This window comes from Bos grunniens, chromosome 13 (assembly GCF_055505025.1).
Source record: "Bos grunniens cultivar Pamir isolate PY7600 chromosome 13, Bosgru_T2T1.0, whole genome shotgun sequence".
NCBI lineage: Eukaryota > Metazoa > Chordata > Mammalia > Artiodactyla > Bovidae > Bos > Bos grunniens.
The window spans coordinates 65803354-65830140 of NC_141177.1; the positions used below are offsets into that span (position 1 = coordinate 65803354).

At 38.1% G+C, this 26787-nt stretch overlaps 1 protein-coding gene and 1 pseudogene across 4 annotated transcripts; both read right to left on the reverse strand.

Annotated features, from left to right (window-relative positions):
• Nucleotides 1–2751: 2751 nt before the first annotated feature.
• Nucleotides 2752–26410, reverse strand: MASTL (microtubule associated serine/threonine kinase like). 4 transcript variants are annotated; one of them, XM_086334755.1, is made up of 13 exons: nucleotides 26094–26410; nucleotides 20154–20291; nucleotides 18349–18488; nucleotides 17547–17635; nucleotides 15666–15772; nucleotides 15322–15472; nucleotides 13611–13783; nucleotides 11523–12668; nucleotides 10332–10470; nucleotides 9306–9320; nucleotides 6849–6962; nucleotides 6653–6754; nucleotides 2752–3931 (listed from the first exon to the last, which is right to left on the reverse strand). In XM_086334755.1, exons 1-13 carry the CDS (start codon nucleotides 26277–26279, stop codon nucleotides 3774–3776), a joined length of 2658 nt encoding a protein of 885 aa, XP_086190881.1. In that variant the 5' UTR covers nucleotides 26280–26410; the 3' UTR covers nucleotides 2752–3773. The 4 variants fall into 4 exon arrangements, with proteins under 4 accessions (XP_086190881.1, XP_086190878.1, XP_086190883.1 ...); XM_086334752.1 differs by having other exon boundaries at nucleotides 10332–10473; XM_086334757.1 differs by lacking the exon at nucleotides 9306–9320.
• On the reverse strand, nucleotides 22633–23457 carry LOC147361134 (chromobox protein homolog 3 pseudogene; annotated as a pseudogene).
• Nucleotides 26411–26787: the final 377 nt, after the last annotated feature.

Sequence of the window (26787 nt, forward strand, 5' to 3'; positions counted from 1 at the left end):
TCACTATATTACATAAAAATCCAAATCCCTTTTGCAGAGATAGGCACTGGTAATGTTGGTGCAAATGTACCAATTTTTTTTTTCCTTTTTAACAATAGCTAGTCGTTTCATTATCCTCTGGTTACTATTCCCTCCCTTAAAAAGTGTCATAGATTTCTGCTCTGGAGGCAACTACTTTCAGCACTTCTGGCTGTTTGGAACTTAGCTCCAAGGTTCTAGATGTGTGAACTGCTACTTTTTGATACTTCTGTTTTGGGAATTATCTGTTTACTTCCACCTACTGAAAATGGAAGATTTTATTTTTTCCCCCTCCCTTTGCACAGCTCATGTGTAAATAATTTACCGTTTATCACTTTGTTTCCAAAGGATGTGGTAAAAGATACAGATGAACCTGTAGATGGAAGGGCTGCAGGAAGTGGTGTGGAGCTTCCATGCCTCTCTAGGGGCACCATTCTCCCAGTGCCTCCTTGTGTTCATCAATGAGAATGCAGGGTGGGGCAGAAAATTACATTCTCTAGAGAAAGGAAACAGAGTTAATGTTTGATATTGCCTATGTGACTAAGCCTCCATCAGAATCCCCCAAGTACAGGGTTCAGAGAGCTGCTCTGCATGCAGGATCTTAGTTCCCCAACCAAGGATCAAAACCTTGCCCCCTGCGGTGGAAGCTCCAAGTCTTAACCACTGGACCTCCAGGGAAGTCCCAGAAAATTCCAAGCTTCTAATCATGGCTGGGTCTTTCTGGTGACCCCCCTCCCCCCACCCTCTGCTCCCCCCATCCAGAAGCCCACCCAGAGTCACCTCATTAGAACAAAAGGCACTGCTATCACCCAGGAAATCCCAAGGGATCTAGGAGACCTGGGTGAGGAATCAGCCAAAGATCAAATATGAGAACAACAACAACAAAATGCTCCTGGTGTTCTTATCACTTTGGAGATTAAAAGGTTTTAGGAACTCTGTGCTGGGAATAAGAGGCAGAGACCAATAGATGTATCTTCTATTATCTCTTACCAGTCTTTTTTCTCTTTGGATGCTCGCAGTATGTTTTTTCCACATAACTTGGTATGTACAAGAAAGGTATCGGCTACAATGCTGCTGTGTAATAAACAGGCTCAGAACTCCTGTTTTCACCCTTCTCATCCCATCCATCAGTAAGTCCTGTTGATTCTACCTCTAAAATTGTCTTGAATCCAGATGGGCTGGTCCAATAGCCTTCTGTTCAGTCTCCCTCCTTTAAACATTGCCCTGACCCTTCCACTTTGCACAGTTAGAATGACCCACACACGGCTGGCATGGTATTAACTGAAAGGAGGCCAGGTGGAAACGGTAAATATTTGCACAGTCTTTTGGACTCTGAGTCTGTTTGGAACTGGTTAAAAATAAGATGGTTCTTCCTGACAAATAAGAGTGACCAGACCTGAAAATGGTCTTCAAGATGTTTTGGAGAATAATAGCAGAGTTTTATACAGCGACTATTTCCCAAACCCAAATTAAGACAAATATTCTGAGTAGTACGGTACTTAGCGCCATAGTGATCATTTATTAAATACCATTTAATGTACTTAACGTGTTATTTGAGTCTGTACTTGGTATTTATGTACTTCGTGTTATTTGATTCTGACAGAGGTACACCAAAGTAAATGCATTTTCTGTATTTGTTTAACAATTAGTGTAAGTGGGGAGAAAATTATTTTTAATTAATAAAAATTATACACAGTAATGGATGCACAGATTTCTACTGGCAGAGCAATCTGTGTTCTTTAAAGACACACACATCCACACAGTTGCCAAAACACTTCCATTTTTTTTTTCATTCTTGTTCTGTCTCAAGTTTTTTCTTAATGAGTATCTAAACCCAGAACATCTTGACAGGTGTCTTAAAGGTTTGCATGCGTGCTAAGTTACTTCAGTCATGTCTGACTCTTTGCGACCCCATGGACTGTAGCCCACCAGGATCCTCTGTCCATGGGATTCTCCAGGCAAGAATACTGGAGTGGGTTGCCATGCCCTCCTCCAGGGGATCTTCCTGACCCAGGGATAGAACCTGTGTCTCCTGTAGCTCTTGCGTTGCAGGCAGATTCTTTACTACTGAGCCACTGGGAATCCCCAAAGGTTTAAGTTTAGATAATAAATAACTTGGTCCCAACAGACACCATTGCAGGATGCAGAATTCCAGGTGGCCATTGCTGCACCTGCTAGGGCTCTAATAGCACACTTCTCTTAACTCTTGCACTTACGGGCACTTCTTCTGAATAAGGTTCACTGCACATCTCCCCTGATCTTTCACTAATGTTTCAAGTTCCTGGTAAGACTGGTGTCCTGGGAAGCTCCTTTCTACACAACACAGGTAGATGATTAGAGTTTAACCCACCTACAGCTTTTTACTGTGACAGAGCCGTGGTTTAAACCATTTGTGCTTGATTCCAAAACCACTGTTTTTTCTACTACTTGAAAATTCCATGGGAGGATAATCTTAGCTTTTACCTAATTTAAGGGAAAGATGTAATTTACATTAAACTAAGGTTTAACAACTGTATTTTGAACATATTCTTGTTAGAAAAGGTGACAATTAGGAGGATTAAACCTGGGTAGTCATTGCTAGAACAAGCTCAGTAAAACCATTAAATCATGGATTCAGTTACATGGCACTGATTATTACAGTGTCTCTTTCGCTGCAACAGTTCTAAACAGTTTTAATCTTTGTCAACTACATTAATAACAGGATGCTGATAGAAAGTAAAAACACTTGAGCCATTTTGCAAAATGAGCAACAGTATTTAATATATTAACAGAAAATTTACACATGGTACATTTAAATTTGAGTTTTTCTCTTTTGGTGGGTAAGTATGCAGAAAACCTCAATGAATTTAAGAAATGACTTGTGAAGCTGAATCTTAGTGTATCTATATTGAAAAGAGTGATGTTGACAGAGAATGTATCAAAGTATCTTACAATTACATTTATTAAGTGAAAGTAAGTTATTTTTTAAAAAAAAGAATCAGGCTATTCTGGTAATGCTGCTTATGTTTTAAATGAATTATTTAAAAATGTAAACCATCATGTTTTTGTTAAAATTGAACAAGCTGTTAAAATTGCTACAGTATATCTCACCTAAGCTTTCTACTACTATTTTAAAGTAATCTGTATTGTAGAGAAAGCACCAGAAGCAGCCAACGCAACAAAACTGCATTCATAGCAAAGTGAGGCAAAACCCTAATCCTTTTATTTCTCATTCCCATAAGGAGTTATAGTACTGAGTGAAGGAATTTTCCAATTGCATTTTTGAGGTCACAATGGTAGCTTTACATGATTGCCCTCAAGACTACAGCTTTTGCAGGCAATCAAGTACAGATAAATTACAATAAAATAAAACTATATTATAATGTTTTGTTGTATTAACACCAAATGAATGGTAGACCGACATGAATAGATGAGAAAGAAAATCAAGCTCGAGGCTTACTCTTTCTCTAAAGAGGTCATATTTCTAACAGTTTTACTGAAACATTAATTTTTATAAAGTGCAATAACAAAATAAATAAGATGAAAAAAGCTTTGAAGATCTATTTACAACTCTGGGACTAAGATAAATTACTGATTACATTCTTGATAGCCTTCTTAATGCTGTGGAAGCTGTAACACACATGAAAAGCTCACTGATCCAGGTAAAATAATGATTTTTCCCACTTAGATCAATCTAGTACTAAGGTGTATGTAATTATGCTAGCTCATGCTATAAGGCAAGGTTAGATTAAAGGGAAAAATTTAATAGATTAAAGCTAAAGGCTAAATCCAGATACAGTCAGGTGCTGAGCATTATTCCTGGCTTCAAAATAAGATGTATCTGTTTCGTCATCTGGTTGGGGTATGAAAGGCATTTTTTGATGCTGTAGATTTTCCCAGTCCACACCACTGAAGAGAGGATGATGTTTCAGCTCTTGGGAAAAAATATCAAACAAAACAATATTATGACACCATTACCAAAGTACTATTGGGTGGGCCAAAAAGATCATCTGGGTTTCCCATTGGATAGTATGAAAAACCCAAGTGAACTTCTTGGCTAACCCAATATTTTACAGGCATCGAGGACAGACTGTCTCACATGGACCTTGCCCTGGTTTACTATGCCCGTTTCAGAGACATTTTAAAAACATCCCTCTCTTCAACCACACGCTTCCCAACAGCACATGCTATGTTATTCTGTGTATCGCCTGGCATATGACAGGTGCCTTGTCTGAATTGGTCCAAAGAGTGAATGATGACTGGCCTTAACAGGAGCCTCTCTTTCTCACTGCCTGTACCTGATGGAAGAATCCCACACTTCATGAGATAAGGGAACCTGGCCTACTTCCTGTTCCTCCATCACTGATCTTAAGTGATTAATGCCCCACTTCTTATTTCAAGGCCTTGCTGACTGCTTGGAGCTCAGCATCGCCCGCCTACATCACTTCAGCAGGAAGGTCATCCTCCACTCCCACACTGTCTTCCCTGTGCTCCATCCTTATCCTTCCTGCTAATTTCAGCATACACACCAATGACACTTCTGACACATTCTTTCTCTTCCTGGTTCTTTGATTTCGCTAACTTTCATCTCTACAACACACTGGCCACCCAGCAGTATGGGCACATCTGAGTCTATGACTTCCACTTACAAAATCACATCTTCACTACATTTTCCTCTGTCGACTAAAATAAGAATTTGCTTTTTTTGGTCACACAGGTATTCAGTTGGTAGACAAAGGTCCCCTCTCCTCAACTATTCACTTCATCAGGCAACAGTAAAGATGGCAAAAAAAAAAAAAAAGTGTCAATTAAGGCAGTATGCAAACCAAAAGAGCAATCAAATTTGAGGAAAATATCAGAAGATGACTACGCATACAGTAGGGAATTGTGTGTCTGTGCTGGGGCTAGTGGGTTGGAAAAACAGTATGTGTATATGTTGGATTTACCATAAACTAAAAGACTGGTAGGAAAAAGGATAAAATAGCAACAGTAATTCACATTTAGAGAATTTGTCTCAACTGTTCAAAATAAATAACTGAGCATTGGTTACTTTAGAGTTACTTGTAATATTGGATGTGATATGATGTTTCATGATTCTCTCATTGTATCTCTTTATTTAAGCTGCATCTGCAAAGGAAGTCTAATCTAGGTTAAGATTAACTAAACTGAAGAATAACCCCGTCTGCTTTACTAGGTCAACTATTCATTGAACAAATGAACAGTATCTGAGGTCTGGTAAGAATGTGCTAAGCAAATTACTAAACAACGGTTTCACAACTTTGTTATGATTGACATTTGGGACCAGATAATTTTCTGTTGTAGGGACTGCCTTGAGCATTGTAGAATGCTGAGTGAACCCGTGGCCTCAACCTACTAGATGACCCCAAATGCTGTAACAACCCAGAAATGTCTCCAGACAACACCAAATGTTCTCTGGGGAGCAAAATCATTCCCGAGGAGAACTGTTGCGCTAAAGCAATTTTTAATTTTCATTATTACTATTTTTGGTCACACTATGTGGCATGCAGGATCTTAGTTTCCCGACCAGGGATTGAACCCGTGGCCCCTGCAGTGGACGCTTGGAGTCTTAACCGCTGGACCACCAGGGAAGTCCCTTAAAGCAATTTTCAGAGCTCAGTTTTCAAATGTCTGCATCCTTACTTTACACTGGTGTTTGCTCAAACTCCACTTGTCAGAAATCTTCGTGACCATCCAGTCTAAAAAATAAATCTCTTGCCTTCACTTTGTACCCTCTCTGCTTTCTCTCTTTGTGTAGTCACTACTGGATGGCGTTATGATTGTATTTGTCTACTTCTTGTCTTTTCACTAGAGTGTAGTTCTAGAACTTAAGCACAGGAGTTGCAGTCTGGTTCATCCCTAGGTTACCTCCAGTGCCTCAGGTAACAACAGTGACACCTAGAAGTCACTCTATAGGGTTTGCTGATCTGATTAGAGGGAAAACTAGAAGTTGATACAAATGACATACTGCTAAAGTCCATTTTCCTAATATATCGTACTTCACATGGAAGTGTATTTTGAGACATAAGTGCTTAGCCGTCTCTATCTATACCGTGTGACAAAAAGAATTTTAAGGCAACTACTAATGAGATTTACTGGAGTTTCAAAATTGGAGTTTAAAATTAATTCGAGTTTCCAGTACTGGAAAAAACCTTTGAATGGGTCATGATGAGCCCATTTTGTCGTCTTTGAGGCATCTTAGCTGTGAAGATAATGCAACAAGGAGCCAGAGTACATAAAAATACTTGTCAATCAATAATGTCAGAAATGAAGCAGTAAGAAATCACAGAACAGGAAGTTTTGACTAAAAGAATTTCCTATATTAGTTGATGGTTAACTTTATCAGGCTCTGAAAAACTTAAAGACATTGACAAGATGAGATTGTTTTGAGAACCTGCTTGAGAGTAATAAAATTCAAGACTGCAACCTGATTGCACTGAATTTTAATGTTCTGAGTAAGGACAAATATACCAATGAATACTGAGAGGGCAAAAATAAACTGAAAGTTTAAAATCAACTAAGTTTAGCTGTCAGACTATCAGTAGTATTATATTAGAACTTGATGTTATTAACATTCATCCCTGAAGCAAATCAAGGGTAAAGTCACCACGGTTTGGTGACTAACTCCAAACCTTACCTTTCATTCCCGCTCTCTTTGTATCATCAATGGTTAAGAGTATGTCCACAGCACTTTGAGCATTATCAGATAACTTTTCTTCACCTTCAGGCCAAGGGATATCTACAGATACAAATTAACATGTTCATCACTGGTCAAAGGAACAATACACAGAGATAAATGAATCTATCTTCATAGATAGGAGAAAAAGAATCACCTCTTTTCAGAATATTCTGGAATACTTGCTGTGGTGTTTCATCATTGAAAGGGGGAATTCCTGTTAGAAACTCAAACAAGCAAACTCCAAGGGCCCACCAGTCTACTGCGGGACCTGGAATTTAAGAAGAAGCAGCTGAACTTGCAAGCATTTTCTACAAATGTTTGATCAACTAAAACATTAATATGTTTTTATCTGGGCACAATGAAGGCCCAAAGACTTACTTCCTAAGGTTTCCCTCTGGCTCTTTAAGGTATAAAACCCCAAATTACCTTCCTTTAGGCAGTGTGGTAATTATTTTCTTGGAAAATAGTAGTTTTGTTATTTTTATTAAAAAAATTTTTTTGCCATACCATGTGGCATCCAGTATCCTAGTTCCCCAACCAGGCATTGAACCTGTACCCCCTGCATTTGGAAGTGCAGAGTCAACCCCTGGACCTCCAGGGAAGTCCTGAATATAGATTAACAATTAACGTGGCTATTAAAAAAAAAAGTTAAAGTTATCTTTTGCCATTTATTAATTACTTCCAATATCCTGGAGACTTATTTGTGCTAAATCCTAAAACACAACGAAGAAATGCATTTAATCTAAAAGTTATTCTTTAAAATTAGAGTACTCCTCAGTTTCAGATCAGGAAATAATAACATTCGGATGACTCTGTATCTACTTGTTTTACAAAGGAATGAGATGAGTAGGTAATATTAATGGTAACTGGAGGATAACCTGGTGACTAGGGAAGCCTTACTTACAGGGTGTTTTAATGTTGCTATACTCTTTTTAAGGACAGAGGGGGACAAATTAGTTTAACAACAACAAAAAAACCCTTTTAGACTATAGCTTGAGGAGGGAATTAGAAGATAAGTCTTAATAAGTAGGTAAAACTGACTTCTAAATAAAACCTTCAATGAAAGCATCATTTCTATACAAAGATGTTTTTTTATTTTTATTTTTTGGGCTGTGTTATGAGGCTTGTGGGATCTTAGTTCCCCAATCAGAGACTGAACCCAGGCTTTGTCAGTGAAAGCACCAAGTCCTAACCACTAGACCACCAGGGCATACCCTACAAAGATTTTTTTTTAGATGTTTAAACAAGACCTTATAATCTGGTTTTTACTTTTGCTTAGTTATGTCTACGAATGAACAAAATGTTTCCTAAGCGAAAGTTAATTTCAGTCCAAAAATGATTAACTTCAATATAAATTTAGAGTTGAGATTCTAGTCTAGAACTAATTTGTCTGAAAATTAACTCTTTAAAGTCAGTTTCACAAAATTCACTACTGTGGTTAAGCAAATACCATTTCATTTTAAAACAAGTAGAAAAACAAACAAAAAAGCCTCCAAAACAAAAAACAATAGAAAAGCGTTGTGGACTCTGCCATTAGAAAAAATAATCGCATGCATTTAGAATACCTTTCCATTTGCAAGCCACATGATCCCATTTTTCCTATGGAACACAAGGTACAAACAGTCTACAGGCTTCTATCTCTATTGTAATCACTATAAAAATACACAAACCACCTCCATTAGTAGGCCTTTTAAGCAGCACTGAGAAAGAATTATTTCAACAGATTAGATAACCAAATATAGGAAAGTAGGAGGAAATCAGGAAAAACCCTGCATTTTAATTTATTTTACTTAGGTTAGAAATTAGGACCCTTTTGCCAGCTCAGCCAAAAATGTACTCATGTCAGAAACATACATGACTTCTCCATGGATATGTCATACATACCCATACACTTGAGTCAGAGTCTAAAAAGATCACATATTGTGATATATTATCAATTATAAAATAAATAGCTAGAACTATAAAACAGAATTGTTTTACATGATTGGCTTTCTAGTTTAAAATCCACGTCTGTAATTTGTATGTTAATACTGTTAATTCCTCTCTGTTTTCTAATAATAATGGAATGAAAGGCTTAGAAAATTCAAGCCCTTTTGTAGCTATTAACTTTAATATTTTTATCAAGCCTATTTCTTCAGTTGAAATAAAAAAAATTCCACATGCCGACACTTGTTTTCACAGAGAAGAGAAATCTCTCTGGATGTCTTCTTGCTCAGAAGACAGTTCATTTTTGTATTTCATGGGATAAAGATAAACATGTACACGCTGTGTGCATGCTAATTACTTCAGTCATGTCTGACTCTTTGTGACCCCATGGACTGTAGTCCACCAGGCTCCTCTGTCCATGGGATTCTCCAGGCAAGAATACTGGAGTGGGTTGTCGGGCCCTTCTCCAGAGGATCTTCCCAACCCAGGGTTCGAACCTGTGTCTCTTACGTCTCCTGCATTGGCAGCCAGGTTCATTACCACTAGCGCCACCTGGGAAGCTCATTTTGTATTTCATAAGTGAGCTTAAATTAAGAAAAATTTTTCATGCAATGTGATCTAGTTAGACTTTGACTGTTCAGATAAATGTGCTTTGCCACGTTCCTTTATGCAGAAATTCACTCACCTGAAGTCAGAAATCCTGCATGTAAGAAAACAGGAGTTAGGTACATTGTTTGAAAGTTATAAGTTCATTATTATGTCATTAATTGAACTAGAAACCAGGTAGTGTGCCTGATACAAGAGATAACAGATGAAGAAGAGAGCTTATCCCAAGTAGAAAACAGCCTACTCTGGGAGCAATAATTCAGGTAATTTTACTACAAATATAAGAGAGCTGAAACAAGCATATGTATTAAAAGAAGAAGCTATGGAAACTCAGGCTGGGGTCCCTAACTCCCCTTAGTAGTTAAGAGAGCAGGGAACTGTTATTGTTGTCTTTAAAATGATAAATTGCTCTCTATTATTTATTTTTGAAACTATGTGTCAAGTTACTTTTATGGGAAATAAAAATTTTAGAACATTTCACTAGCTAGCTATGATAAATAAAAATCTTGCCACTAAAACAGTGGCAAGATTTTATCAAGTAAACCTTGCCATCTGAGGTTTCCATTCATACTGTATTGATTTGAGAAAATGTACAAATGATAATATAGGAAATGAGCTAGCAATGCTGTGACTTAGCAAAAGGGACAATGTCCAAAAACTAGTTAAGTGCCCAGAGGAACTTTTATTTCTGAGTTGCTTTTTGAGGGATGGTTCCTCTCTGGCTGGACCCTTCTGCTGAGGGTATAGTGAGTGCAGCCTCTGAACAGGAAGAGGCATCTACAGACTGAACAGAAGCACAGGACCAATTTTGTATTCCTGAAACCAGATAAGAATAGACCTGGGAAGACATTTAGAACAAAGACAGTAGAGGCGGTGGAAGGTGAGGCTTCTCTGGGTCACTGAGACTAAACCTGCAGGCTGAGGATGAATGGCTGTGTGTCTTTATTTACTATAATAAATGCCATGTATGTGAGAAAAAGAGTACTGCATGATCTCATCTTGTTTTACTTTAGGCAATCTAAGTTCCAAAGAAATTTAACACAATTTATCTCAAAAGAAACTATAATGATAGATACTTCAAAAATTCAAGACGCGTGCGTCTTACCATGGGCCCTGGCTAACAGCAACTCGGGTGCGAGGTAGTCTGGCGTTCCCAGGATTCGCCCGTCGTCCACTGGGGCTGCCCCTCTTCTCACACTCTTTGGAGTTCGGTATGGAGTTTCTGATTTGACCTGATTTGGGGTCTGCTAATTTCAAGAGTTTAAGGCACAATGAATACCTTCATTCCTTTCACAGTGAACAGAAATGCTTACACCAAAGAAAAGCAAGGCTGCTGGGCATGAAAAATAGTCAAATCCTTGATCAGCTTTGGAAATGGTCTCAGAACTAATTATGAAACGTCTTACTTAAAAAATCCTAATGATACTAATGCAATTCAATTGCTTAGCTAACATCAGTTATTTCAGTAAGATCTGGATATGCAAGAAACAATGAAAAAAATCCATGAGAAAAATTTCTTCATAGGATGGATCAATACAAGCTTACAAAGTGTCCTGGAGGGAGGCTACAGCTGAAAAATGATTGAATTACTAGGACAATGCATAAGATGGAACTATATGCAAATAACCTTTGGTGCCAATTGGCATTTATGTTTTTAAGATATTTTGTCGTCTCACAAGGACTCTGTTGGACCAGCAGGACAGGTGGCAGACACAGGCTCTGAGGGTAAGAATTTCTAAGTCCCTCACTAAGCTCTAAATAGAAAACTCAAGTCTTGTAACCCTACATTCAAGGTGTGTACTTTCTATATTAAGATGTCTCTCCAAAGGAAGAAAAAAAAAGAAACTTTGGGTTTTAAAAGATAATAGTTTAAGGGAAAAAAAATTTTTATTTTTCAACTCTCTTCTACAAAGAAAAGAGATCATCTAAATATGTTCTTAGAAGGCAGTAAAGTAGATGGATTTTAATTTTGTATCTCAGAGTTACTGTGATCAAGTGAAAATGTGATTGTAAATATGTAAACATGTGAAATGTAAATATGTGAAAGTATGCACGACAATACAAATGAAGGAGGCACTGGAATTAAAAATGCTAAACACTGCTACCCGCTTCACCTTTCTGTAAAACCTCCACAGAGCCACAGATTCCCAATAAGCAGAACAAGACCATTTGATTAATATTATATAGTCCAGCTGATAGATCAGTGTCATAGTTGATTTTTCAAAAATCTAGAGGGCCACACATTAGCAAGTGATAACACACCTGATACAGCATGGAGTGTCCAGTGGTAACATACCTGATACGGCATGTCAGATCTTTCTCTCTGAGTAGGGGTGATAGCCGTGGGATATGACCCACTATAGGCACACGAAACATCCATCATATCTAAAGAAGTGATGCTCATCTTAGAAGGTTCGGAGCTATTGGAAGCATTAATGTGACTGTTAAAACTCCGAAATGCCACAGCATTTCTTTTAGAGGTTAATGGTTTTAAGACCTCTGAAGAAGGAGCCAACATTTTTTGATTGCTGTCTTGGATGGTAGGGCACTCAACACCTTTTGGCAAGGTACTTTCTTGGCAGCTGGGAGATACAGGAAGTAGGTCTTCAATATTTGATTCTTCCAAAGAGGATTCTTTGATGTTTTTATCTGGATCTAAAGACTGCCCTCCTAAGGGACTTTCCATGATGGAAATTCCAGGAAAAGATGAATCGGAGTCCATGTGAATACTTTTAGGAGTTCTATCACCATCAGAACACAGGAAACTAGAACTTAAGTAGTCCTTCTTACTATTCTTGTCACAATCGTCATCCAGCTCACACATAAGGTTTTTCTCTATCATCGGGACAAGTGATTTTTCTGGGGTTTGGTGTTTATCAGTAAAAGAACTGCCCACATTCTCCTTATTCACACAGTCATTTTGCTGATCTCTGTATACCAACAGCTTAAGGTCCTGGACTTCAAATGCGAAGCCTGTCCTTTGAGTTGCATAACAATCTCTCATTTCATTACTACACTCATATTCGAAGCAACTTTTTTTATTTGGTATAATTCCCTGACGAGGACTGGAGTCAACTAATTCGAAAATTCTTTTACAACTTCTTTTCCCAAGGTGCTCTTCAGTCATCCCACCAGAATCCACAGCCCGCTGATTTGACTCATGGAAACAATACTGGCTTGTGTCAGCAGTCATGTTGATATTATTTACATCTAGTTCTCTTGCTTCCCAAGAAACTTCCCCTGAAGAACATTTTTTAGCAAGGTTAACATAAGAGTTTCCAGTGGCAGGAACGACACTGCTGTTGTGAATGGGAGAAAGAGCTAACTCAAGATCCCTTTCATTGAAACTTTTGGTCTCCATGGCATCTACAGATTTTGTGCATAAAGGCTTTTCAACTGTATTCCAACTCATCATCGTAGAGCCTGCTGCATCGTCACTTTCCTAAGAGGGAGGAAAAAACACTTTAAAAATTAGGGGACTTCCCTGGTGGCCCAGTGATTAGGACTTAGCCACTGTAATAAAGAAAATCATATTACTGAGATTAAGGAGCAAATAGAGTCCAATTTATTTTATCAAGTGGAAAGATTTTTTCCTTTGGGTATTAATATAATTCTAATCTAACATTTTATCCACAGTCTATATAGGAAAGGTTATCACATTTTTAGTTCCTCTCAGCTTTAATAGCTTTTAAAAGCCCAGAATAGAATACATAAATTAAGTAAAATAACTTTCAGTATCTGTTCACTTGGCAAGCAATCTCCTTAGAATAGACACTTTTAAAGACACATCTGTATCACCTTTGTGGTCTAGAAGTTATTTCTGATTCAGAAGAGTTACCATTCCATTAAGTGATAAACTGGCAGTAAACAGTTATAGAAGGAGGTAGTATAAGTTATAAAATAAGACAAAGGTTAAAAAAACTCAACAATCTAATGTCTGTGTTTGGGTAGAGAATTTTAAAAAAGAATTCCATCTAGATGCCTAGAAGCCAAACATTTACCATTAATATACTGCAAAAATTAAAAAATTGGAGGACTTCCCTTGTGAACCAGCGGTTAAGACTCCATGCTTCCAATATAGGGATCATGAGTTTAATCTCTGATTGGGGAACTAAGACCCCCACATACCTCGAAGTATGACCAAAACATAAATTAAAAAAAAAAAAACAATTGTAATCTCATATACTGAACAAGAATAATTTCACATTTGAATGAGAAATGAAATACTGCAAAAGAATTTGACAGAATATACAGGAAAATGAAGAGTATCTTCACTGCTGTTCACATAACGGTTTCATGTCCTTATAGAACTTGTATGAAAAGGTGTCAAGTGTTTCTATCATCACACACAGTTGGTTCTGGGTAAGGTGAGTGGCACTCTGACCTGGCAATCCTTTTCCCATCTGGGACTGCTGTGGCACTCAGATTCCATGCTGGATATGAAGGTATGGGATGGACTGCTGGTGCTGGATGTTGCCAGCCTCTTCCTAGACTGGAGGAGGTGGGAAGTTAGACACTTCACAGGCATCCCCGGGTGGGAGGCAACCATTTCAGGACCTGTGGGGAAGAGAAAACACCGAGGCTTAACTTATGTCACATCTTTCCTACTTCCCTGCGAATCCTGAATCTTTACAGGTAATTGGGTTAAGTAAGTAGTATGTAAATATTTCGTATCAGAACTATTTCTATGTAAACATTATCTCGTCTACAAGGATAGCTTCAGGCTGTTTTGACAAACAAGTACTATTCTGAAAGTTAATAGACAAAACTCAGTATTTATAAAGTAGAAATCAGGACAGGGAGCAAATTTATAATTAGGAGAAAATTCATTTTGAATATCCATTATCCAATTTGAAACTTTTCTCGATGAAGGTTCATTACTGATGGGCTAAATCTGGGTGTGCTAAAAGGCTGGAATGTGACTACTCTTACTCAATTCAATTTGTATTTAGTTAAAACCAGAGCTTTATTTTAATGTTGAGGTTTACATGCTTACCAGTGTGGAATTATATACATCCATAGGGACTTCTTTATACTACTGGGTAAAAGAAATAATAGTGACTTTGCTAAGTGTGAGCCAGTGCCAGAAAGCAGCACCATCTATATAATACAAGTTCCTGTATCTTAGAAACAAGTAATGATGCTAAAACTTTTTGCTCCTGAACTTAAAGTGAGACTCGTTTGTTCTCATTTGTAAAAAGGAGGCAATTCTTCCTTTCGGTCTATCTATCCATCCAAGAGATATACAGAATTGAGGACCAAATTCACAACAAATAGCATCTATGAAAACAACGAACACTAATTACTCTTTAGAGGATCATTATTCACATTTCTAAGATGAAGAAAATACGCATGCACAGAACTAAACTGTCCACTGTTGATAAGTTAGAGGGTGAAGTTAAGTGCCATACAGATTTTCCACTTGCTTCCTTTACTTTTGACTTTTGTCTTTTATTGTGTAATAACTAAAACTATATCATCTTGATTTTATTTCAGAACCTTTTAGAAATCATTTTATAAAGGCACACAGTATTACTATATCCTCTCCACTAAGATTTCCATAGACTCAGTACAGTGAAATTCACCCAATGATCATTACAGTGTTGCAGCTAATTGAAAAATTAGCTTGACATTTTATTTTGTTGATGTAAAGATCTGCAACAGGAACCTCCCTGGTGGTCCAGTGGTTAGGAATCCACCTTGCAATGGACGGTACACCAGTTCGATCCCTGGTCCAGGAAGGTCCCACAAGCTGTGGAGCAACTAAGCGAGGGCTCTAGAGCCTGCGCTCGGCAACAAGAAAAGCCACCGCAATGAGAAGCCCACACACCGCAACTACAGAATAACCCCAGCTCACTGCAACCAGAGAAAGCCTGTGCATAACATTGAAGACCCAGTGCAGCCAACAACAACAACAAAGATCTGCAATAACCCTGGGCAGAAATGGCACTTGGGTGACAAAACAGAGCAAATCCACAGGCTATCTGAATGTCTGCATTTCAAAATTACTGATACTCAGAATTTTAAAATGGTAAAATACTTTGTTCCTCAAGGGCACATTTAATGGAGTATACTACCTTTTCTTTTATACTCACATGATTTTAGTAGCTTGCTAGAATAAGGAGTTGTGTCCTTTTGATCTACGGACATAGGACAAGTTAGTCCTTGAGAAAGTGGTGATGTTTCAGATACTTGAGTGGAAAGAACATTTGCAGTGTCATGATTTTCTTCTGCAACTGGTGTGTGCTATGAAAAAGAGGAAGACAAAAACAAATGCTACGATTTGTTGTCACAAAAACACCACCTAAACGCACAGACTGTTATGACATCTAGGTAGATGAACTGCTGAAGTAATGCAACATGCTTAATATTTGAATTCGTGTAAATGGCAATCATGTTAGGGCATATCATGTGAGTTTTTTTCTTATCGAGTACTTACAAAACCCAAAGAGCTGATGAGAGATAATACTTGTCCTGGGGTTCTTGAATAATCCTGTCTAGGTTTCGCCATGGATGGTGTTGTAAGAATATCCATCATGTTGATATCTATGTATGGAAAGAAAAGTATATGATATTCTTTTAAAACTTTAACTGTCATTGACTAAAGTCAACAATTATTTGTTCTGGACTTTGCCCCACTTTCCACATTATTAACATCAACTACAAAGTTGGCTTGTGCAAGACAAACACAGCCAGGAAAACCATCATGCTATACAGTTAACATGTAGAACTAACCAGACAAGAGAAAGACAAATACCATATGCTTTCTCTATATATAGAATTTAAAAAACAAAACAAAAAATCAAGCTCATAGATACAGAGAATTGATTTGTGGTTGCCAGAGGTGGCATTAAGGGTTGGAAGAAATGGATGAAAGGGGTCAAAAGGTAAAAATAAATAAATAATAAAAATAAATTTAAAAAAAAGAGATAAATACAAGAGTGTTACCTAACTGCCAACAAAATAATTCTTGGTAAATAAAGCATTAGAAAAGGAGGTGGTAAAAAGAAAACAGTTAAGAGAGGAATCAATGTACTAAGAATACAAAATAAATTTCAATAACAGAATCTGAGTGACTAAACAACAACAGCAGAATCAATTTAAGGAATTAATACAAATTATGGACCACTCATGTTAATTTACTATGTAAGCAAGATGGAAAGTAATGCAGATTTTTATCAGCTTTCAATGTGTAACACTGTAAAATGATTCAACACTCACACATAATATTGTACAGTTTTCTTTAGATATCAAAAATAGTAAGAGAAGTGTAATACTTTGTATGTGGTGTAAGACTTTAAAATGTAGGTCGAAAGTTTGAATTTAAACTTCACTTATACCTCACACTGATGAAACTGTAAGTAAATATTAGTCGCTTAGTTGTGCCCAACTCTTTGCAACCCCATGGACTGCAGCCCACCAGGCTCCACTGTCCATGAGATTGTCCAGGCAAGGATACTGGAGTGGTTTGCCATTTCCTTCTCCAGGGGATCTTCCCAACCCAGGGTTTGAACCCTGGTCTCCTGCACTGCAGGCAGATTCTTTACTGACTGAGCTACAAGGGAAGCTTGTAGGAACTACAATAAACTTCTTAAAATATATTTTACAAATTTAAAAAATGCTACAGCAATGATTTCTTGGTTATGACTTTGAAAGCACAGGAAAAAGGCAAAAATAGACAAATGGGACTATTTCAAACCTCACCAACTTCAGAACATCAAAGGAAACAAGCAACAGAATGAAAAGACAACCTACAAAATGGGAGAAATATCTGTAAATTATTTATCTAATAAGGGGTTCATATACAGAATATAAAGACAACTACAACTCAGTAACAAAAAAAATCCAAGTAATCTAATTAAAATAGTGAATAAAAGTCTTGGATAGACATTTCTTTAAAGAAGATATACAAATGGCCAAGAGGCTTATGAAAAGACACTTAACATAAGTAACCAATAGAAAAATGCAAATCCAAACTACAATGAAATATAACTTATACCCGTTAGGATGACCACTATCAAAAAACAAAATAAGAAGTACTGGAAAGAATGTGGAGAAATTGGGACTCTTGTGCACTGCTGCACTGCTGGTCAACTGTAAAATGTAAAACTGTGTAACCACTATGAAAAATGCAGTGGAAGTTTCTCAAAAAATTAAAAATAGAATTTGGTCTATATGATCCAGTAATTCTTCTGCTGGGTACACACCCAAAGCCATTTTATTCATTTTTAACTAACAGAAAACAATATAAACTAATGAAATGGTAGTGTCTAAAATGTGTTCGACTTTTAAAAAGGTACTTACTTGCTATGTTTCTTACCTCTATTTAAAGTAACTTTGGAAAGGCCGAAATCTGTTAGTTTAATATGACCTTCATTAGAAATAAGCATATTGTCTGGCTTCAAATCCCTGCACATAAAAAGACAAGTAGCAGATAACTAAAAAAGAGCTAGTGTTGATTTTAAAATTTCCAGCAAAAAAAACCAGAAAGTTAAAGAAGAATCAAACCCTATTTATTGTCTCTTATTGGTGGCTTTGACAGTACAGAAAAGAACTCTCAAAAGCAAACTTAAAAAAAAAAAAAGCAAACTAAAATTTGAATATCTGAATATAAAGGAGTTAAATATTTAATGCTAGATTATCTTCAGCATTATTCACTAGATATTATATTAAAATAAATTTCATTAGGTAAAATAAATTTCATTAAGTAAAATAAACCTCAAACCAGGTCAAATCATACTTACCTCTTTCTGTGAGATTAAGAGAGTGTGAGATTAAGCCTTAATCAAAAAGAGTCACTTAACCTTTCTTTGAACACAGGAAAGCACTGTAAATCAGCTGGGATTATAAACTATTGTACTTTTGCATGATGTACAGCTAAAAGAGTGGAAAAAAGAGTGAATATTCTCCACAATAAAATGGGATATCCATGGACAAAGCAACACATTCACACACGCAGGGAGATGAAAGAGTTGATGGAATTTCTAAATTCGCACAAATTACTACTAAATTTAAGATAACCCATATATTGGGGGTTATGCAAATATCTAAGACTCAAATAGTAAATACATAATTTGATTACTTGTGCTTAAGTAATAGTTGGGAGAAAAGTCAGTCATTACCTGTGAATGATTCCATGTCTGTGAAGGTAGTCTAGAGCCAGTGCAACTTCAGATATATATTTCACGGCCATCTCTTCATCAAAATAGCCATAGATATGCAGAAGGGACTTGACATCTCCACCAATGAGATACTCCATTACCTGTCAAAATGAAATAGAAATACTGTGAAATAAAACCAATATGACTACTTAAAAATATCTTATTTGAGCATTAATGATTATACATTTAGCATGGTTCTGTAACAGACATTTTCTTGGTGTCACTGAGTACACATCAATACCAGGTTTGTTCATGCTCCCATACACTTTTTTTTTCCCCATACACTTTTTAAAATTTAAATTAAACTGTTCAGCCTTACCAAAAAGGTATGAAGAACAGAATAATTTCTCATGTACTCTTCATCTATTTTCACCCATCATTAGCATTTTGCCACATCTGCTTTCTTCTACACATATATGAATATAACAATACTTATTTATGCTAATCATTAACATGATTATGTTACATAATAAACATAAGTTATTAACAACATTAACATAAATACATTATGTGCATGTATTTTTATGCAAATACTTTAAATAAGGCAACATTAGCAACTGGTATTAATCTTTAAAATGCACGGAATTTAATGCTAAAATAACGCTATTACCTGTTTAGTCTGTATTCAAATTTCTCTGATAATTCCATATTGTTCCTGACGGCCTCTCTCCTCGTCCCTCATTCCCAGGCCAGGACCATGCATGGGATTTAGTTACCATATCTCTTTAGTCTCCTTTAATTTGGAATAATTTTTCTTCTTTTTATTTGCTGGAGAGTGGGTGGGACTGGGAGTGGGGCACAGAATGGTCTTCCACAACATCTGATTATTTCCTCATGAACCTCTAGAACTTGGAAGTCAAAATACCTGCCATCCTCACCTCTTCCTGCCCCCTACCCAAATTCCTCATTAGAATTAAGAGTGTAAGCTGTCATGTTCAGTGAAAAGCAAGCAACTTGCTAAGTACATAGATCCCAAATCCACCACTTCCTAATATCATTTCCTTATTACCCATCAAACTTTATATAGTATTTCTATTATGCATCCTTTACTTAGGAAATATTTTTAGCACTATGTGCCACACACTGTTCTACAAGGTTTATATCAACCTATTGGAACTTCATAACAACCTTTGAGGTAGGTACTATTGTTATCCCCACCTTGCAGAGGGGAAAACTGAGGCATGATGGTTCATTTTATGCATCAAATTGGCTAAGCCATGACACCCAGATATTTGGTCAAACACCAATCTAAATGTTGCTGTTAAGGTATTTTTTACATGAGATAAACATCTCAACCATTAGACTCTGCGTAAAAGCTGATTATCCTCCATCATGTGGGAGAGCCTTATCCAATCAGCTGAAGGCCTGGAGAGAAAAAAGTTTGAGGGATCCTGTCTTTCTCCTCCAAAGAGGAGGGAATTCTGCCTCTTCACTGCCTTTGTGCTTGTGCTGCAACATCAAATTTTCGCTGGGTCTACAGCCTGTCAGCCTACCCCAGAGATTTTGGACTTGCCATTGCCACAACCATGAAGGACAATTCCCTCAAGTAAATCCCCCGTTATACACACAGACACAGACACCCTATTGTTCTTTTTCCCTGAAGAACCTTAACAAATAGAACTGGTAAGGTAACTTGGCCAAGGTCATAAAGCTAGTAAGTTCAACAGCTGGAATTCAAACCTAGGTACTCTGAACCCAAAGACAGTAATTCTTAAGTCACTGGGTTTAGTGGTTCCTGAATGAAGAAAAACATGTCATTTACTCACCAAGTAGACATTGTTTGCTGACTGTAGGGAATAGTACAAATGGACAATGAAAGGACTTTTGCTTAGGGCCAGCGCGTCCCTCTCAGCTTGTACTTGATGAGTCATATTTTTGTTGATCATGTCTGCCTTTTTGACAACCTGTATAACATAATGTGACAACAGACAGATAGTTTTTTATTTTTTATCGCAGAGTGGTCTCAGGTTTCCAAGTTTCCACCATGAAAACAACCAGAGAGAAAGCATGGACATGTTGTTTGGCCCTCACACTGCCAGCAGGAAACTCTGCTAGGAAAACAGCTAGTGAAAATAAAACTTTCTTTAACATAGAACCTCTCATCTTGGTATCAAGTGGTAAAAGTATCACATCCCTTTTGAGAAGGAAAAAGATGTAAGCAAATGCTCCCCGTCTACCCTACCAGTAAGTAGAAAATAAATTCTGTTCTGCTGTTCTTGGCTTCCCTGGTGGCTCAGAGGTTCAAGCATCTGCCTTCAATGCGCGAGACCAGGGTTCAATCCCTGGATTGGGAAGATTCCCTGGGGAAGGAAATGGCAACCCACTCCAGTATTCTTGCATGAAGAATCTCATGGACGGAGGAGCCTGGTAGGCTACAGTCCATGGGGTCGCAAAGAGTCAGACACGACTGAGCGACTTCATTTCACTTCTTCACTTCTGCCGTTCTTACAAGTCATAAAATAGTTCCTAATATGCTCCCAGATAATCAGGACTGTAGGGCTTCTCTGGTAGCAGAGCTGGTAAAGAATCCGCTTGAAATGCGGGAGACCTGGGTTCAATCCCTGGGTTGGGAAGATCCCCTGGAGAAAGGAATAGCTACCCACTCCAGTATTCTGGCTTGGAGAATCCATGGACTGTACAGATCATGGGGTTGCAAAGACTCGGACACGACTGAGTGACTTTTACTTAATCAGGAATGTAGGCATAGAGAAATAATTGGCCAATCCATTAAAAAAATTTTTTTGGTTCCTTGATGGATAGAAATAGAGAAAGAATGTACTTTTTTCCCCCTGGAAAAATTCTTTTTTTTTAAGGAATATAAAACTATTGACCACTATTCATCAGTATTTACAATAAAGTACATAATACACAGTTGAATAACATTCTGATTACTACAAAGTTGTTTTTCTTGGTTTTTGCTCAACTAGTAACCCAAAATACTGAGAAAATTGAGCCTTCATGTAAGGAATGAGTTGGGGTAAAGTTTGAAAAAACATGCAGGTCAAGTGTAGATTAGAAAAGTTTGCTCATTTATTCCTGTGCTGGGTCGCTTTAGTCATGACTCTTGCGAGCCCACGGACTGTAGCTCACCAGGCTCCTCTGTCCATGGGATTCTCCAGGCAAGAATACTGGACTGGATTGCCATTTCCTTCTCCAGGGGATCTTCCTGACTCAGAGATCCAACCCAGGTCTCCTGCACTGCAGGCAGATTCTTTACTGACTGAGCTACCAGGGAGTCTGCTTCACAGACTGGGACCAGCTAAAATGCAGGAAGCACTATAGGACAGGATGTGTGTTTACACATTCTTGGGACTTCCCTGGTAGTCCAGCGGTTAAGATTCTGCCCTTTCGCTGCAGGGGACCTGGGTTCTATCCCTAGTCAGGGAACTAAGATCTCATATGCCCTATGGACATATTTCTGTAGGGCATATTCCTGTATATCGTAAATTACCAGTATTTTAAAACTATTTGATTAGGTTTCCATGAACAAATCTGAGACATCCATATATCACAACCTTTCCTAAATATAGCAAAGGGACTTCAATTTCTTGTAAAACAATGGTTCACACAAAGGAACCATCAAGTGTCCACTTTACTAAGTTTTGCTTTGCTATTTAAAACACACCAGAATTTTTCTACTTTTTTCATTTGCTTGGGGAGGTTGTTGATAGTGATAAAAATTTTCCTTCCAGGGCTTCTGCATTTATATGCTGATTTATATGCAGATATGGATGCAGATTCTGATAGGGATGCTTTAAAAAATTACCTTATTTAAATTGCTTAATTTACCTAATTAATTACAAAACTATTTAATTTGAAAGGTTAAGACTTAAGTTTTCAGTTTAAGTTGAAGGGATTTCTTATATTGCTCAAAATGATGGAATTCCAGAAACATGGGCTTATCCATGGTTATGAAAAGCTGTTGTTTAAATATATTTACCAAAACAAAAACCACCACAACAAAAAAAGCTCCCAAACAATTTACATATGTATTTTATGTATACACATACAAAAACTTAGAATGATCCTTAGGCATATATGAGTGAAATGCAAATTCTAAATTTTGATTAAGTAATGACTATGGAGATATCCCCCAACATTTAGAAAAGCTGTTCTCTAATGCTGAGGAAATAATATACTATGGTATCAAATTCTTTTCTGCTGAAGGAAGCAACTATAGAAAGCTTTTATTTGTCCAAAGCAACTAGTGCTACAGACCAAAAAAAAAAAACAACCTAGTGTAACTTCCCCAATACTACTTCAAAACAAACATATCAAACCCGATTTTCATTAGAATGTAGTTATTTCTTCACACTAATAAATCAAAAAACCAAGACCCACATTTTATATATATATATATATATAAAAATATACATAAAAATCAATGCAAACAATTATTGAATCTCATCTTCTGGACAAGAATGCCAAATTAGTCTCTCTTCATAAAATTTACGATTAAAATTTGAGGACACTTCACATTTGCCTCTTTGCCAGCACCAAATCCGCTTCATTGGAATCTTTCCATTTCATGAGAAACATTAATTCTCCACTGCTGTTCGTGGCACCAATTATTCATTCTGGATCAAGACCTCTGGCAAAACCTCTTGGTTTATCAGAAGTATCTCTTTTCTTCTTTGATTTGCTATCATCAGATTCACTGTTAGACAAAGATTTTCTTTTTGTTCCATCTTTTTCTTTACCAGCTTTTTGAGAATTAAGAAATGCTTCAATTAACTCTGGACAATCTAAATTTTCTTCAGGTTCCCAAGTATTATCTGCATCTGTAAACCCCTTCCACTTCAGGAAATACTACACCTTCTCATTCACTACACAGCAGTCCAAATTCTTCAGGTTCTGCCTCTTCAACTTTTTTACTCTTTCCAATTTGTTTCTTTCCCATTTTTTTGCAATGTAGTTTTATTGGAGGCCATTTTTTATTGCAGACTTAAAGAGCTATTATTCACTGCCTCTGAGCTTCTCTGGGTCCCGGGTCTGCAGCATCTTCCGGAAAAATTCTTAAAAATGGTTAGAGTTTACTCACACTTAGGTGTCAGATGCTTTGTTACAGAAAACAACTAATTACTCTTTTTAAGTCTCAAGGTAATTGGTAAGGAAGCAAAACTATAGTCTATGTTAAAATTGGAGCGCTAAACTGAATAGTTAGGAACACTGAGATCAATTCTCAGGAAGATTACAAAGAAAAAAAAGGTGTATTTCTTCCAAAGATTCATTAAAGCATTTAATAAAATCATCAATACACTGTAAATTCCAATTGTAGAGCCTTCCCATAAGAAAAATGAGGAAAATTGACAAAGCCAGTCTAAAACATGATTTCCTTATCATTCCATTAGACTGGAAGCTTCATGAGGGCATATTTGTTTTTGTTCACCACTGTATCCATATCCTACACAAAGTAGATATTCATAAATACTTATGAAAAAATATACTGGCATTTTCATTTCAACAGCTAATAATGACTGCTTAGTATAACAGAAGGAAAAGCAAGAAATCTTTGTAATATGAAGTGATGGAGAATTAATTTCAATAGGGTGGGTCTGAAAGGTTAGGAAAAGCTTGAAGGCGGGGGCTACAGAGAAAGTGAAAGTGAAGCCTGCTCAGTTCTGTCTGACTGTTTGTGACCCCATGGACTATACAGCTCCAGTATTCGCCAGAATACTGGAGTGGGTAGCCGTTCCCTTCTCCAGGGGATCTTCCCAACCCAGGGATCGAACCCAGGTCTCCCACATTGCAGGAGGATTTTTTTTTTTCTCTAGCTGAGCCACAGGGAAGCCCAGTGAAGGCCTGAGGAACCTCAAAAACATGTGAAGGAAGTGAAGAAAGTTGGATGCAAAAGACCATGTATTGTGTGATTCCATTAATATGGAATGTCCAGAAAAGACAAACCAATAGAGATAGAAAGTTACTTGTGGCTAAGTGGGGAGACACTGCAGATAACCAAGAGACGTAGTTTTCAGGTACTGGAAATTTTCTAAAATTGTAATGTGTTAATGGTTACCCAATATTTGATTTACTAAAAACTAAGTTGTACTTTAAGAAAAAAAAGAAAGAAAAAATTAAGTCTGTATTTGGGCAAACTTGAGAATGGAATGAAAGGGGTACTAAAAATGAATATGAGACAGAATTGACAGGCAGAGTTGAAGAGAGGATATACAGATGCAGTAGAGGGAATTTAAAAAGACTCAAGTTCCTAGCCTGAATGATGGTGGTGTTATTACAGGGAGAGAAGAAATCCAGGAGGTGGTTAGGTGGAGAGGACCATGTTCAAACCTGGGCAAGTATAATTTTGAGGTGCTTGCTAGTTCACAGGGTAATGTCCAACAGGAAATTGAAACCACATCAGTACTCAGTCTACTAGCTTCTCTTTTATTACTATCACTCACTCCTGAGATGTGACTAATTTGAAGCTACGGGAGTAGCTGAGAATCAGCAGTGGCCTGAACAGCTTCGAATACTTTGAGTCTTGAATGCTTTGGAATGATATATACTACTGTTGGGCTTCTCGGGTAGCTCAGCTGGTAAAGAATCCACCTGCATTGCAGGAGACCCCGGTTCGATCCCTGGGTTGCAAAGATCCCCTGGAGGAGGGCATGGCAGCCCACTCCAGTATTCTTGCCTGGAGAATTCCCATGGACAGAGGTGCCTGGAGGGCTACAGTCCATGTGGTTGCAAGGAGTTGGACAGGACTGAGCCACTAAGCACAGCACATGCTACTGTAAGGATAAAGGAGTGATTCAGGAATATTTCAGCTTGGTCTTTAAATAAAATTACATTCCAGATTTATAATGAAAGGCTTGAAAAGTGGGGTTTGTTTAATGATATCTTTTGGTTATACAGGTCAAAAGTTCATCTATATCATAGCATGCTTACAATAGTTAACAATATTGCATTATATATTTGAATGCTGCTAAGATGGGAGAAGGCAATGGCACCTCAATCCAGTGCTGTTGCCCGGAAAATCCCACGGATGGAGGAGCCTGGTAGGCTGCAGTCCATGGAGTCGCTAAGAGTCAGACACGACTGAGCGACTTCACTTTCACTTTCCACTTTCATGCATTGGACAAGGAAATGGCAACCCACTCCAATGTTATTGCCTGGAGAATCCCATGGACGGAGAAGCCTGGTAGGCTGCAGTCCATGGGGTCGCACAGAGTCGGACACGACTGAAGCGACTTAGCAGCAGCAAGATAAAGTTCTCATCACAAGAAAAAAATATGCAGCTGTTTCATCATGGCTAACTAGACTTATGATGACGATCATTTCACCACATAGACAAATACTGAATCCTTAAGTTGTACACCTGAAATTGGTATATGTCAATTACGCCTCAACAAAAATAGAAATGAATCTACATCAAATTGGTAGTTAAAATGTAATTTGGAAATAACTATTTCTAATTTAAAGTTTCAACCTTAATCCTGGCAAAGCCCAAATTAGTAAAAAGGGTTCAGAAGTCCTAGATCTTTTAAGGTTTATGCGGTGGGAACAAAAGGGCGGGGCAGAGGCAACAGCGACTTGCCCGCGCTGTCTCCTCAAATAAGAAAATCATCTCGCGGGACCCGGAGGCTTCAGCGAGCCAGGCATCCAATCTAGTCGCTCCAGCGGCCCTGGAGCCTGCCCAGTTCAGAGGGCGGGAAGTAGGGCCGAAGGACCAGCCTCTTTAGCTTTCTTTAATCCTCGACTCTTACCTTCACCGCATACAACCTGTTACCTTTCTGTCCCAGATACACCTTCCCAAAGGCGCCGCGGCTAATAGGCTTCACTATGGTGAACTCCTCAATGGAGGGAGGTCTTGGCACCGGGATCCTATTCACGCACTCTCCTGTTGCCGCGCCACCTCCACTCTCCATCTCACCGCCCATGGTGGGCTCCATCACAGTCCACCCCCGATGCAAGGTTCTATCACCGGGGAAGGCCCCTTCCAGAGCCGCAACTCCCGCCAACTAGGTTCAAAGTGAGGCTCCACCCACGCCGCACGTACTCAGTGATGTCACTACGTCGCAGCCCACGCCACGCCCATCCATGCGCCTCTCCGCCTCCGTCACCTGCGTTTTGCCTACGCAGAAGCCGATGGACGTGAAGGCGGGGCTTCCGGGAATTTCTTGAACCTACCACAGGCTGCCCCAGGTTGACGGCGGCTGATTTACCTCATTCGCACTGACTGGGGACGGCACGACAGTTTTTGGCCTATGGGGAAAGGGACTTTGGGGGCTGTAATTTGAATAACCGGACTTGAAGAGTTTTTTATCCCGATCTCCAAAGGAGGCTGGTGGGGCCTGCACTAACCCACCAGACTCCTTTGGGGCCTCTCACCCGCGGGAGAAATGTAAACCAGTTCGGTCTGGTCAGTGAATCCGTGACCAGTGAAATCATAGAATGTGG